The sequence below is a fragment of the Tachyglossus aculeatus genome, chromosome 16 (genome assembly GCF_015852505.1).
Source record: "Tachyglossus aculeatus isolate mTacAcu1 chromosome 16, mTacAcu1.pri, whole genome shotgun sequence".
Lineage (NCBI taxonomy): Eukaryota > Metazoa > Chordata > Mammalia > Monotremata > Tachyglossidae > Tachyglossus > Tachyglossus aculeatus.
Window position 1 is genome coordinate 1453784 of NC_052081.1, and position 14421 is coordinate 1468204.

At 55.9% G+C, this 14421-nt stretch overlaps 1 protein-coding gene across 1 annotated transcript; it reads right to left on the bottom strand.

Moving 5' to 3' along the window:
* Positions 1 to 2218: 2218 nt before the first annotated feature.
* Positions 2219 to 13172, bottom strand: CASR (calcium sensing receptor). Its single transcript, XM_038758239.1, has 6 exons — positions 12947 to 13172; positions 12054 to 12360; positions 8237 to 9121; positions 7073 to 7303; positions 5100 to 5223; positions 2219 to 4591 (listed from the first exon to the last, which is right to left on the bottom strand). The coding sequence occupies exons 1-6, from the start codon at positions 13129 to 13131 to the stop codon at positions 3087 to 3089; spliced, it is 3237 nt and encodes a 1078-aa protein (XP_038614167.1). The 5' UTR covers positions 13132 to 13172; the 3' UTR covers positions 2219 to 3086.
* Positions 13173 to 14421: the final 1249 nt, after the last annotated feature.

The following is a 14421-nucleotide window of genomic DNA, read 5'->3' on the forward strand; positions in this document are numbered from 1 at the left end:
ATTAAGACTGTGAGCCCCCCGTGGGACAACCTGATCACCTTGTAACCTCCCCAGCACTAAGAACAGTGCTTTGCACATAATAAGCGCTTAATAAATGCTATTATAAAAAATAAATACGATTGAATGAATAAATGAATGAACAGGCATTGAATCCCCATGTTACAGATGAGGGAACTGAAGCCTAGAGAAGTGAAGTGACTTGCCTGAGATCAAGCAGCAGCCAAGTGGCCGAGGCAGAATTAGAATTCATGTCCTCCCGACTCCCGGGCCCGGGTTCTATCCATTAGGCTACAGTAACTTAATGCGACCTCTAGATTTATGGCTCCAGGGTTTACCTGCCCTTGGCCAGGCGGTGCCCCTGGACCTCACCGGGCCGGAGTGGTTTGTGCTGAACCAGCTCTGCCCGCTCACCTGTCCTGCTGCCCTGCCGCTTCTCACCGCTGTGCCCACGGCTTCACAGGCCACAGGTTTGGGCGCACAGGTGAGTGGCACCACAGGAGACATGCATCTGCCTCAGCAACAACCTCCACCCTCTCCCGGGCTTCGACGGGCCTGGGGTTAGGAAAGGGAAGGTGCCGAGGGGAGGGGGGGTACCTTCTCCTTGGGGGTGGGGGTCTTCTTTCTCTGTAAATTGGCCAGCCTGCATGCCCCTCCCCCAGTCATGAAGCCCCCCACGCCCCCACCCCACCCCATGGTTGCTCCACTGTTGCCTGGCATGTGGGAGTACTCTCTTTACCAACGAATCTGGGAGCGGGGCCAACTTCCTTACCTGCTGTACTCCCATGCCACTGGGTCAATAATAATAATAATAATAATGATAATGTGTGGTATTTTTTAAGCACTTACTATGTGCCAGGCACTGTACTAAGCACTGGGGTAGATACAAGGTAACTGGGTTGGACGCAGTCCCTGTCCCACATGGGGCTCACAGTCTTCATCTCCATTTAACAGATGAGGGAACTGAGGCCCAGAGAAGTGAAGTGACTTGCCCAAGCTCACCCAGCAGACAAGTGGCGGAGCCGAGATTAGAACCCATGTCCTTCTGACTTCAGGCCCGGGCTCTATCCACTAGGCCATGCTGCGTCTCAAAAATTCTGGGGATGGGGGCGGCTGTACCAGTTTGGGGAATAGCGCTCCCCCTTCTCCCCTCACAATGAGAGGGAGGGTGGGCGAGGCCATTGGGCCCTTCTTAGCTTCCAGTGGTCCTTCCACCACCCAGAAACTCGATGTCACAACGGGGGACCACAGCAATCCAAAGGAGTTTATTGTCTGGACACCAACGATTACAAAACACCCACTCACGCTGAGACCAAACATGGAGTGAACATGGAATGAGGAGCAGGGCAAGACTGCGGGGGGTGGGACTCTGGGGGAAGAGGCGTTTTTCATGCTTGCAGAAGGATGGGTGCAAGGTGACCCTGCAGGATGAACGGACCCCCACCGCTCCCCGTACTAGACTGGACCAAGAGTTGAGATGGGGCCTCCCTCCCAGCATCACACCTGAGCCCGAGACGGGACCCTCACCCCTGTCCATGCTTAGCTGAATCTGCCCGGGGTCCCTGTTGTGACCGTCAATCAATGATATTTCCTGAGAGCTTACGGCATATACAACACTGTTCTAAGTACTTGGGACTGTTCATTACAACAAAGTTGACCTCAAGGGATCATCCATAACAGCCCCCCTGCCCTAGCCAAGCTCGAACATAATCCCCCCAGAGTCTCGCTGCTTTTTCTGCCCCGTTCTGCTGTGTGTGGGTGTGTGCGGTGGGAGGAGTGACAAGTGCGCTCTGGTTTAACACTCCTCCTTCCTCAAGTAGTCCCCTGGGGACCACCCCGACCAGCCCCCAAAGCCCTACAGCTCTCAGAGAAGGTCTCTTCCCAAAGCTCCCAGCTACACCCTCAAGGGTGCAGCTATTATGGCCACTGTTCTTCTTGCCTCATCCTCGGCAGGTGGGAGACGCCTTCAATCCGGAGTCCGGTAGAGTTGCCGGGAGACGCGGCTCTAAGTTACCTGCCAGTTTGGGTGCTCTCCATGCCCTCTCCCTCATCCCTTATACTTCCCCTGGCCCTGCTGACATCTTTGCCTGGGGTAGGAATAGTGGCTGGGGAGAGGGAGGGTCCCCTGCATGTTGCCAACTTATACTTCCCAAGCGCTTAGTACAGTGCTCTGCACACAGTAAGCGCTCAATAAATACGATTGATGATGATGATCCCATCGAGGCCAGGGGCTGGCTTTGAGGCCTCCTAGATTCACAGCTTGGTCAGGGGCATCAGAACCTTGGCACGGGAACTTGGTGGGCTGTGCACCCCCTCTCACTCTAGGTGCCCAGCCCACCCACCTCCAACAAGAATGTGCCAAGAGGCCCGGATTCCGCTAGTTGTCTCCGGCGTCCAGAGGGAGAATCATGGCTGGGCGACACCGCTCCCACCCTCTCTTCTTGGGGGCAATTCAGCGGCAGGTTCAGTTCACCCAGTGGGGAAACTGCCATACTGCCATCTATCCCTGGGCAAGGGACCCCTCCGTGGGCCAGAGTGGGCAGCTGCCTTGGCTTCTAAAGCCCCGTGGTCATTCCGTGCCCTTGCCCTGCCCCAGCCAGCTGTAGTGAAGGGCCTGAAACACATCCTCGGGCTTCATAAAAAGGAGGGAAGGCCCGATCTGGGCTCCTGTCTGGTAGCGGGACTCCTTCCACGTGGGGCTGAGCTCTGTGCCCATGGAGGCCCGAGGCCCGAGCACTGCAGGGTCATGTGGTGGGGCGGAGGCCGAGGGAGAAAGGGGGCCACCTTTGCCCAGGGTGGGGTCGAAGCAGAGATTGGGGTGGGGATGTGGGGCTGAGGCCTCTCTGCAGTCCGAGCTCTGGGCGGGAAGGACCAGGGCCAGAAATGGGTGGCGGGAACGCATTGGCAAGTGTCGATCCGCTCTCCCCTGGTCCGGAAACCAAGCCGCTTCACTGGAATCCCAGCCGGGGGTCCGCTAACACCCTGCGTGGCCCCTGCGCCCTCACGCCAGCCTCCCCATCCAAACTCGCTTTGGGGCGGGGGTCCCTCTCCAGGGATGGGGGTGGGGGTTCGAGCCCATCGCTGCCACCTTAGGTGGGCAGCGTGCCTTCGGAGACGGTGCCCCCTGCCCCACTGATGACGAAGCTGTGGGCGTTGGGCACGAGCAAGGCCGGGGGTCCTGCCTCAGGATCCTGAGGCTCCTCACCCCCCGACTCGTGCAAGCAAGCCTCTTGGCTGCCATGGTCAGAGCTGGGGTCCGAGCCAGGGTTGCTGTCCCGCAGTGGTAGCAAAGCCCGGGGGTGGACGGGTCCGTCGCCACCACCGCCGCTGTCCTGCGGCTCCAGGGAGTGCTGCCGGCGGCTGTGCCGGTGGGCGCCCACGTCCTTCCGTGGCTCGTCGAAGCTCAGGGAGAAGGTGACTGTACCGCTGCCGAAGATGACCTTCTGCTTGGAGCGGGGTGGTGGGGGCGGTGGCACCCCCTGCTGCGGGGCAGGTGGCCCCTGAGACCCCAGCGGGGGTGGGACCCCCTGCTGCTGCTGCTGCTCGGGATGCCCGGTGGCCTCCTCGGTGTTGCTCTTGGTGCTGATGGACGAGGACGGCGTGGAGCCCGAGGAGCCGCCCAGGCTGCCGGCCCGCCGACGGGACAGGTTGCTGCGACGCAGGGTCGCCCGGGCGGCCACCTTGAAGGCGTGGGCGGCCGTGCTGCAGCGCACCTCCTCGATGGTGTTGCGGGCAGGCTTGAAGAGGATGATGTAGACCTTGTTGAAGAAGATGCAGGCCAGCAGGCCGAAGCTGGCCGCCAGGATGGCGATGACCTCCACGGCCGACACGAACTTGCCGTAGGTGCTGGCGTAGGCGGGGATGAAGGAGATCCAGACGATGAAGAAGATGAGCATGCTGAACGTGATGAACTTGGCCTCGTTGAAGTTCTCGGGCAGCTTCCGCGACTTGAAGGCGAAGAAGAAGCAGACGGCCGCCAGCAGGCAGGTGTAGCCTATCAGGAAGCCCAGCGCCATGAGGGAGCCCTCGTGGCAGGTGATGAAGATGATCTCGTCCTCGAGCTCGTGGTTGCGGTAGCTGGACGGGGGTGCGGTGTACAGCCAGATGGCACAGATGACCACCTGCACCAAGGTGCAGAGGAAGACCAGCAGGAACTGCAGATTCAGGCCCCACCACTTGCGGTGCAGGCCCGTGGGGATCTTGGCCTCGAAGGCCAGCAGCACGCGGTTGGTCTTGACCAGGATGCAGGACACGCAGAGCACGAAGCTGGTGCCGAAGGCCGGCTGTCTCAGCCGGCAGGTCCAGTCCCGCGGCTCGCCGATGAAGAACAGGGAGCTGGAGAAGCAGCAGAGCAGGGAGAAGAGCAGGAGGTAGGACAGTTCGCGGTTGGTGGCCTTGACGATGGGCGTGTTGCGGAATTTGAGGAAGACGCCCAGCACGAAGGACGTCAGAAAGATGCCCAGCACGGCGAAGAGGGTCAGGGCGATCCCGAAGGGTTCGGTCCAGGACAGGAACTCGATCTGCTTGGCGACGCACGAGGTGTGATTCGCGTTGGACCAGGAGTCGTCGGGACACTTGTCGCAGGCGCTCGCATCTGCAGGGCGTTGGAGGGGATCGGGGGTTGGGTCGGGGATCGGAGCTTGAGTGGCGGTGTCCCCCATCCCCACTGTACGTTCCTCACTACCCCCAGTCCTCCCTCCCAGAACCCCAACATCACACCGGCCTGCTCCGTTCCCCGTGTCTCTCCTCAAAACCGTCCGAACCACCATCCGCGTTTCTGTGAAGGTTAGCATGGGTGAGGGTGGCGGGGACTCTGTGTGTGTGTATGTGTGTGTGTGTGTGTGTGTGTGTGTATAGTCTGTGTCTCTGGGTGTGTGTGGACCACTGTGTTTTTGTGCAGCTAGTTCCTGAAAGAGAGAGAGAGAGAGAAAGAGGGAGAGAGAGAGAAAGTGTGTGTTTATGTGTGTGTTGTGTGTGTATGTATCAGGAACTTGTCCCCCATGGGGTAGGTGTTTCAGCACCTATTGCTACAATTCCAGGCCCCAACTCCCAGGCCCCCAGCCTCTGTTTCCCCACCTCTTTGCTCAGTCCCCACCCCTTACCAGTTTCCCCGCTGTACTCGCCATCCGGGCACTCCACGCACTCGAAGCAGCAGGTGGGCTCACCCTCGATGATCCCTTTCCGGGTGCCCGCCAGGCAGTCCCGGCTGCAGTTGGAGAACGGCACCTTGGAGGGATGGAAGGGGAGGTGGGGGAGAGCTGCGGCGGCCAGCCAGACCCCAGACCAGCCTCAGCCCGGATCCCCACGATCCCTCCGGAGAAGGCCGGAAACTCCAGCAAATGGGAAGCGGCATGGCCTGCTGGACTGTGCACCGGCTTGGGAGGCAGAGGACCTGGGTTCTAATCCTGGCTTCCCCGCTTACCTCCTCTAGACTGTCAACTCAACATGGGCAGGGAATGTGTCTGTTATATTGTTGTACTATCTCTCCCAAGCACTTGGGTCAGTGCTCTGCACACCAAGGTATGTGCTCAATATATGTGATTGATTGTGTGACCTTGAGCAAGTCACTTCTCTGAGCCTCAGTTTCCTCACCTGTAAAATGGGAACTCCATACCCCTTCTCCTTCCTACTTGACTGCGAGGCCCACGTGGGGCAGGGACTGTGTCCAACCTCATTAACTTGTATCTATGCTGGGAAGCAGCGTGACTCAGTGGAAAGAGCGTGGGCTTGAGTCACGGGTTCAGTCAGAGGTCTTGGGTTCAATTTCCGGCTCTGCCAATATTTTTTTAATGGCATTTATTAAACGCTTATTCTGTGCAAAGCACTGTTTTAGGTGCTGGGGAGGTTACAAGGTGATCAGGTTGTCCCATGTGGGGCTCACAGTCTTCATCCCTATTTTACAGATAAGGTCACTGAGGCCCAGAGAAGTGAAGTGACTTGCCCAAAGTCACACAGCTGACAATTGGTGGAGCCGGAATTTGAACCCGTGACCTCTGACTCCAAAGCCCGTGCTCTTTCCACTGAGCCATGCTGCTTCTCAATTGTCAGCTGGGAGACTTTGGGCAAGTCACTTAACTTATCTGTGCCTCAGTTACCTCATCTATAAAATGGGGATTAAATACTGTGAGTCCCAGGTGGGACAACCTGATCACCTTGTATCCCCCTAGCGCTTAGAACAGTGCTTTGCTCATAGTAAGCACTTAACAAATACCATTATCATTATTATTATTATTATTATTATTACCCCAGTGTTTAGAACAGGGCTTGACACATAGTACGTGCTTAACAAATACAATATATAGCTATCAAGATATAGACCTAGATACATGGCTGTACACATATCTATCTATCTATCTGTATATGTAGAATAGGGAATGTGTCTGTTTACTGTTATACTGTACTCTCCCAAGTGCTTAGTACAGTGCTCTGCACACAGAAAGTGCTCAATAAATATGATTAAGATTGAATCTATCTTTTGATCTAATTTATTGAATGTATCAAATCTGTTGTATAGGGGATCTCCTGGCATCTCCAGGGCAGGGCCAGCTTTCGCTCCTCTCTGCTGCCCGTGTTGGTCAGTAAGTGGTGCCGAGGCCCTGCAGCACACAGTCCAGTTGAGCATGAATCGATCTATCTTATTTATCTTTCTATCTAATTTATTGAATGTATCAAATCTATTGTATAGGGGATCTCCTGGCATCTCCAGGGCAGGGCCAGTTTTCGCTTCTCTGTGCTGCCCGTGTTGGTCAGTAAGTGGTGCCGAGGCCCTGCAGCACACGGTCCAGGTGAGCAGGAAAGGGCCGTTCTCCAGCCTTGTTGCAGTACGCCCTCGGCCCCCGGGAAGCCTGGCTCCTCCGCGGCTCCACCCTCTCCGGCCCCAGCGTCCCGGATGTCAAAGGCCTGGGACACGCGATCACCACCCCGTACTCCGCCGAACCCCCGTCGCCCTCCTCTGTGCCTGTGGTCCCCAGGAGGAACCGGTCTCTCACCAAGCCAGGCCCTTGGCCCTGATGGTCGGGTTGGGCTCCAGCTCCCCTTAGGTTGGAGGAGAGATCGGAGGGTGGGGGGCCCGTACCTCCCGGGAGAAGCCGCTCCACAGGATTTTGTTCTCGTTGACGAAGAGCCGTTCCCCCTTGCGGGCATACACGTTGTAGTAGCCGACCTCCTCGAACTCAATGGAGCCGTCCAGCGGGGACAGATGCCAGTTGATGATGGAGTAGTTCCCCACCAGGTCTCCAAACTCGTCAAAGTCCACCTGCTCGCCCATGTTGCTGGTGAAGTTCAGGTGCCGCAGGTGTTTTAGCACCTGGGGGAGAAAGGGAGGGGAAGAGGAGGGATGCCTCGAGGACTCACTACCCCCACTCCCCTCCCCCAGGCCCCGGCCAGTCCTCCAGCCCCCTACACTGGCTCGGGGCAGCACGGGGGCTGGGAGGGCCAGGTTCTTGTCCCAACTCTGCTGGGTGACCTTGGATGGGACACCGACCCTCTCTGGACCCCCGTTTCCTCTCTCCCTGTGCTCCCTGCGCTCCCTGCCTCACAGGGATGCGGAGAGGTTGAAATGGGGACTAAGTCAGTCAGTCAGTCAGTCATACGTTTGAGCACTTACCATGTGGCAGAGTATTTGTTAATGATGTGCATTTAGCTTTAATTCTATTTGTTCTGACGTCTTGATACCTGTCCACTTGTTTTGTTTTGTCATCTGTCTCCCCCTTCTAGACTGTGAGCCCATCGTTGGGTAGGAGCCGTCTCTATATGTTGCCAACTTGTACTTCCCAAGCGCTTAGTACAGTGCTCTGCACACAGTAAGCCCTCACAATTGAATGAATGAGTATTTAACTAGGTGATTGGGGGAGTACAATACAAAAATATAACAGAAACATTCCCTGTCCAAAACGAGCTTAAAGCCTGGAGGCGAAAGAGCTTTGGTGGAATCGAAAGGGCCAAACGCAAGGTGTGATTAAATCCAGGTGGGTTTAGGCTATGCCCAGTCCCTATCCACAATGCCCGGCTCTTACCCACTGCATCATGTGCCCCCCTGCAGCTTCTCCATCCCTCCCGCCTCTACCTTCGGCTCCTTGCCCCTATCCATCATGTCCCACTCGCTTCTTCCCACCATGCTTTGCCCTTACCAGCCCCTCCTGCCTCTTCCCATCATGTTCTGGCCATGCCAGCCACCACTTCCACCTTAGCCAACTCTTCCCGCCACTCCTTAGCCCTGCCCATCGTGCCCCACCCCTACCTGCCACGCCTCCACCTTCTTGATGTCTGCGCAGGAGCCGTTGGTGAAGAGCCCATGCCCGGGGGTGCAGGTGAAGATGTTCTGCAATGCGTGGGCGATGGAGTATACGGCCAGGTAGACGTTGTAGGAGATGCGCAGGTGAGTGTAGTCCAGGTATGGGGTCTCCACTCCAGTGAGGTTCTCATGGCCAGTGCACGGCGGGCGGAATGAGGCCGAGCTATTACCAGGCCCAGCGCCGCCGGCCTCTCGGACCTTGAGGAAGGGGTCCGGGGCCAGGGGTCCCTTGGGACCTTCGGGGAGGTGGCAGTTGAAGGTCTCCTCCCAGAATTCCCTGGTGAATCCATTGTGGGGCGACCTACGGGGATGGACCTTCTGCAGGAACTGGCGGAAGCCGGGGATCTGGCCGGCCTTGAGGGCGAAGCCGATGGTGCCGCCGATGACGTGAAAGAACTCGGGCATGGCGATGAGGGACGAGCTGGCCCAGGCCTCGCTGGCCAGCCAGATGCGGCCAGTGATGTTGCGCCGGACGATCTCTTTGATGAGCGGCTCCAGGTCGGGGCCGCTGGAGAAGACCACGATGACCTTGGCCGTGGAGTTCTGAATGACCTCCACGGCCTGCTGGATCTCGTCCTCGTCCGAGTACTGGGAGATGAGCTCGCTGAAGTCGATGCAGATGTCCCGCTCCTCGGCCTCCTCGCGGAACTTCTCGATGCCCGGGCGGCCGTAGTCGTCGTCGGCCGCGATGGTGCCCACCCAGTTCCAGCGGAAGTGCTCGATGATGTCGGCCATGGCGGTGGCCTGGTGCTCGTCGTTGGGGATGGTGCGCAGGAAGGACTTGAACTGGTTCTTGTTGCTCAGGAGCCTGCTGGAGGAGGCGTAGCTCACCTGCAGAGAAGCCGGGTGAGGCAGGTGGGTTGGGAGAGGGACGGGGGATTCTCCCCTCACGCCCCCCCCGAGTGTGGATGAATCAGAATGGTGGGGGGTGATGGGGGTGGGGGGCGATGGGCTAACACCCTACTTTGGGCTGCTCCAGTCCAGCTCAAAAACTCGGTGGGATTGGAACTCGGGATGAACGAGGCTGGGATGAATGGTGCAGACAGTGGTGGGGATACCGGTTTCTGCCTCACCCTCACCTCTCCCTCCTCTGCCAAACTGGGCCCCCATGGGCTCAGTGTCTCAGACTCTCAGGATGACTGGGCCACTGGCTGGGGCAGGGGACGGTCTCACTGCTGGGAAAAGTCAGGGGACGAGATGACGAAGGGTCAGGAGTGGGGGAAGAAGGAAGACTTGTCTTCTTGGAGGGCAATCTTTTTTTTATGGTATTTGTTAAGGGCATACTATGGGCCAGACACTGTACTAAGCCCTGGGGCAGATACGAGGTAATCAGGTTGGACACAGTCCATGTCCCACATGGGGCTCACAGTCTCAATCTCCATCATACAAATGAGGGAACAGAGGCACAGATGAGTCAAGTGACTTACCCAGCAGACAAGCGGTAGAGCTGGGATTAGAACCCAGACCTCTGAATCCCAGGCCTGTGCTCTTTCCACTAGGTCAGGCTGCTTCCTCTGTCTTTGTAGGACTCCTCCCTGTGTCCTCTGCTTCTCACTCTTTCCCCCATCCCACCACTCTAGCTAGGGGTCTCTGGAGACCAGGGACTCCTTTATTTGTTGGTTTTGGCCTCTGTGAACTTGAGAGAGGACCAGAGTGTCCACTTGCCTAGTTTTCTACTGGACATTCTGGTTTTCAGCTGCTTTCACACATATAAAAAAGTGTGTGGGGGCGGGGGGGATGTATATGTCTGGTATTCTCGAGCAGCTGAATGGCCTAGTGGAAAGAACATGGGTCTGGGCTCTGCTTCTGGCTGACTGGGTAACCTTAGGCAAGTCACCGAACCTCTCTGTGCCTCTGTTTCCTCCTCTGTAAAATGGGGATGAGCTCCCTGCTTTCTCTCCCTCTTAGACTGGGAGTCTCCCCCTTTTAGACTGTGAGCCCACTGTTGGGTAGGGACTGTCTCTATGTGATACCAATTTGTACTTCCCAAGCGCTTAGTACAGTGCTCTGCACATAGTAAGCGCTCAATAAATACGATTGATTGATTGATTGATTGATTGATTGAGTCCTGACTGGGGCAGGAACTGTGCCTGATCTGCATATGCTGTTTCGACCCCAGCACTTAGCACCGTGTTTTTAGCACATAGAAAATGCTCAATCAAGACCTCCATTAGAACTGGCCACCCCAGTGATGGCCATCAGGCCTAGCTGCCTGTAGTCTCCCCAGTGTCCACGGTGGTGGGCGGGGGAGGGAGGGAATGAGGAGGGATGGAGGGGGTTCGTGGTTGTGGTTGCGACAGGGGGCGGGGGGAAGAAGGGGTGGAGACAAGTACTTTGTAGCAGCTGAGCTGAGAGGCCTCAGCGGTGCCACTGAAAACTCTGGGTGAGCGTGACCCAGTGTTGTGACATTGCTCTGGAATGTGTACCAAACACGTCCGGTGTCGGCCTCCAGGCCCCCAGGGTGGGCCCGCCCTCCAAGCAACCCCAGTACAACACAAACCCACCCCTGTGGTGTCGTTCCCCTCGTGACCCCTGAACCCCACAAGAAGTAACCTCCAGCATCCCTGTCCTCATTCCCTTAAACCCCTCAAACTGTCATTCTTCCCCCTATACCCCTGTGGCCTCACCTTCAATAATAATAATAATAGCTGTGGTATTTGTTTAGCGCTTACTATATGCCAGGCACTGTACTAAGCGCTGGGGGGAGACAAGCAAATCAGATTGGACACATTCCCTGTCCCACATGGGCCTCACCGTCTCAATCTTCATTATTCAGATGAGGGAGCTGAGGCACAGAGAAGTCAAGTGGCTTGCCCACAGTCACACAGCAGACAAGTGTGCTGTAGAGAAGCAGCGTGGCTCAATGGAAAGATCATGGGCCTGAGAGTCAGAGGTCATGGGTTCAAATCCCGGCTCCGCCAGTTGTCAGCTGTGTAACTTTGGGCAAGTCACTTCACTTCTCTGCGCCTCATCTGTAAAATGGGGATGAAGACTGTGAGCCCCAGGTGGGACAACCTGATTATCTTGTATCCTCCCCAGCGCTTAGAACAGTGCTTGGCACATAGTAAGCGCTTAAGAAATACCAACATTATTATTATTATTATTATTAAGTGGTAGAGCTGAGATTAGAAGCCATGATTTCTGACCCCCAAGCCCATATGCTATCTACTCTTCTATGCTGCGTCTATCCCATCCCCATTAAGCATCCCCTCCCCTAGGCTCTCTGGACTTCCTGGCACCCCCTTCTCTCCCTTTCCTGCAGCCCTGTTCATCACCCCTCAGCCAGTCTTTCTCTCCTTCCCCTAATGCCCCATGTCTGCCCATTCTCTTCCATGAGTCCCCAGCCCCCTGACTTCCCCAACTAATCCTTAGCCCCAGAGAAGCAATGCGGTTTAATGGATAGAGCATGGGTCTGGAAGTTGGAAGGACATGGGTTCTAATACCGGCTCTGCCCCTTGTCCGCTGTGTGACCCTGGGCAAGTCACTTAGCTTCTCTGGGCCTCAATTACCTCATCTGTAAAATGGGGATTAAGAGTGTGAGCCCCAGGTGGGACAGGGACTGTGCCCAACCTGATTAACTTGTATCTACCCGCTTAGAACGGTGTTTGGCACATAGTAAGCACCTAACAAATACCATAATTACTATTATTATTAAGACCCCCAGTCCCCTCCGTGATTCCCCACCTCAAATGACCTCTGCAGTCATCCCTCACACCCCACCCCGACCAGTTCTCCCCCGGCCCAGATCCCAGCGGCCCAGCACCTGAGGGATGTAGAAGAGGCCCAGCAGATTGGCCACGGCGGTGGAGACCCCTGAACCCGTGGCACCCACCACGGCGATGGTGGAGGGGATGTGCTCAGAGCAGTTGCAGAATTCATCCAAGTTGAGCGAGTCGATCTTGTTCTGCGCCACGAAGCTCAGCGTGGCCTCCAGCGCTTTGGACACGGTGTTGCACGTGTCGAAAATGCGGTAACCCAGGGTCATGTTGGGCAGCAGGGCCGGGCTGCTGTTGATCTCCTCGATGGCGAAGATCATGGCCTGCAGCCAGCGGAACCCCCGGAAGTTATACCTGGGGGAGACAGAGCCGGGGGAGGGCCAGCCTTATTTTTCTTGGGCTTGTGTCTGTGTGAACTGAGGGGTAAGTGTGCTTGGCTGGGGGCTCAAGGGGTGCGGGGGGGATCACAGAGCAACAAAGATGTTCATTCATTCGTTCACTCATTCAATCGTATTTATTGAGTGCTTACTGTGTGCGGAGCACTGTACTAAGCACTTGGAAAGTACAATTCAGTAATAAAGAGAGACAGTCCCTGCCCAAAAGATGTGTCTTTTAAGCAAGAAAAATAAGGGGAAGCAGCATGGCCTAGGGGAAAGAGCATAAGCCAGAGAGTCAGAAGACCTGAGCTTTAGTCCCAATTCTACCTCTGGCCTGCAGGATGACTTGGGCAAGTCACTTTACCTCTCTGATCCTCCATTTCCTCCCCTATTAAATGGGGAGAAGATTCCTGTTTTCTCTCCCTCTTAGACCGTGAGCGATTTGCAGGGAAGGGCCTGCGTCCGAACAGATTATCCCGTACCCACCCTGGCACTGCCTCATAGGAAGCGCTCAGTAAATACCATCAAGAGGAGAAGGTGCCACGTCCCGAAAGGATCCTGACCTGATACATTCCACCGACTCGGGCCGCGACTTTAGATCCTGGTCCTTGGCGGCCACGCCGAAGTGGATGGGGAAGAGGCCGCCCAGGATGATGTCTCCTTTCTTCTGTGCACGTTGGTCCGGCCCGTAGGCGGACAGGGCCCAGGGGAATGCCGCCAGAACCAGCCAGCACCCGAACCGGGTCATGGTGCCCCTGGGGTCCAGGGGTTGCGGCCACCCTGCTCTTCACCGGGAGCCTCTCATATCCCCCGGGGGGTTGGGCGGACCAGCTGGGGGTCCCAGGCGATCCTCCTCCTAGCTCCGGGCAGGCCTCGTGAGCCTCCCGGTCTTGGTTCCTTCGGCAGTGACGTCGGATCCAGCCCAGTGAGGTTACCCCTGTAACAGAGAGGTATGTGTATTCTTTCATTTGTCCATTCAGTCACATTTATTGAGCACTTACTGTTTTGCACAGCTCTGTACTAAGCGCTTGGAGTGGATGATGTACCAAAAAACGGACACATTCGCTGCCCATCTTGAGCTTACAGTCTAGAGGGGAGATAGACATTAGGGGCTGGACCCCGCTGGACACCACCACCTCCTCTGTGGCCCCTTCCCGATGCCCACCTGACCCCTGGTCAAATACCCACTACATTCCAGACCAGAGGCTCTTCGAGGGTAGCGACCATGTCTACTAACTCTACTGTACTTTTCCAAGTGCTTAGTACAGTGCTCTGTGCCCAGGAGACTGAAAGCTCTTTAAGGGCATTTTTTTTAAAATAGTATTTGTTAAGTGCTCACTATGTGCCAGGCACTATACTCAGTGCTGAGGTAGATGCAAACTAACAATAATAATGGCATTTATTAAGCGCTTACTATGTGCAAAGCTCTGTTCTAATCTGGTTGGACACAGTCTCTGTCTCCCATGGGGTTCACAGTCTTAATCCCCGTTTCATAGATGAGGTAACCGAGGCATAGAGAAGTTAAATGACTTGTCCAAGGTCACAGAGCAGGCAAGTAGTAGAGCTGAGATTAGGTCAGATCCTTCTGACTCTCAGACCTGTGCTCTGAAGCAGCATGGCTCAGTGGAAAGAGCCCGGGCTTGGGAGTCAGAGGTCATGGGTTCTAATTCCTGCTCTGCCACTTGTCAGCTGTGTGATTTTGGGCAAGTTCACTTAACTTCTCTGTGCCTCAGTTACCTCATCTGTAAAATGGGGATTAAGACTGTGAGCCCCATGTGGGACAACCTGATAACCTCGTATCCCCCCCCCAGCGCTTAGAACAGTGCTTCGCACATAGTAAGTGCTTAACAAATACCATTATTATTATTATTATTATTATTCCCATGAACTGGATCTACTAACTCTATTGAACTCTCCCAAGCACTCAGTACACTAACTCTATTGTATTTGCCCAAGTGCTTAGCACAGTGCTCTGTGCACGATAGGCACTGAGTACTTACTTCTAATTGAATGGCAGTAGCATCTCAGGTTCTAGCTT

Coding starts and splice junctions, on each gene's coding strand:
- CASR (XM_038758239.1), bottom strand. CDS start 13,131: ATGACCCGGTTCGGGTGCTGGCTGGTTCTGGCGGCATTCCCCTGGGCC. Junction 12,361..12,946: donor GAGTCGGTGGAATGTATCAG/GTCAGGATCCTT, acceptor TGTCTCCCCCAG/GTATAACTTCCGGGGGTTCC. Junction 4,592..5,099: donor CGAGTACAGCGGGGAAACTG/GTAAGGGGTGGG, acceptor AACGCCCTGCAG/ATGCGAGCGCCTGCGACAAG.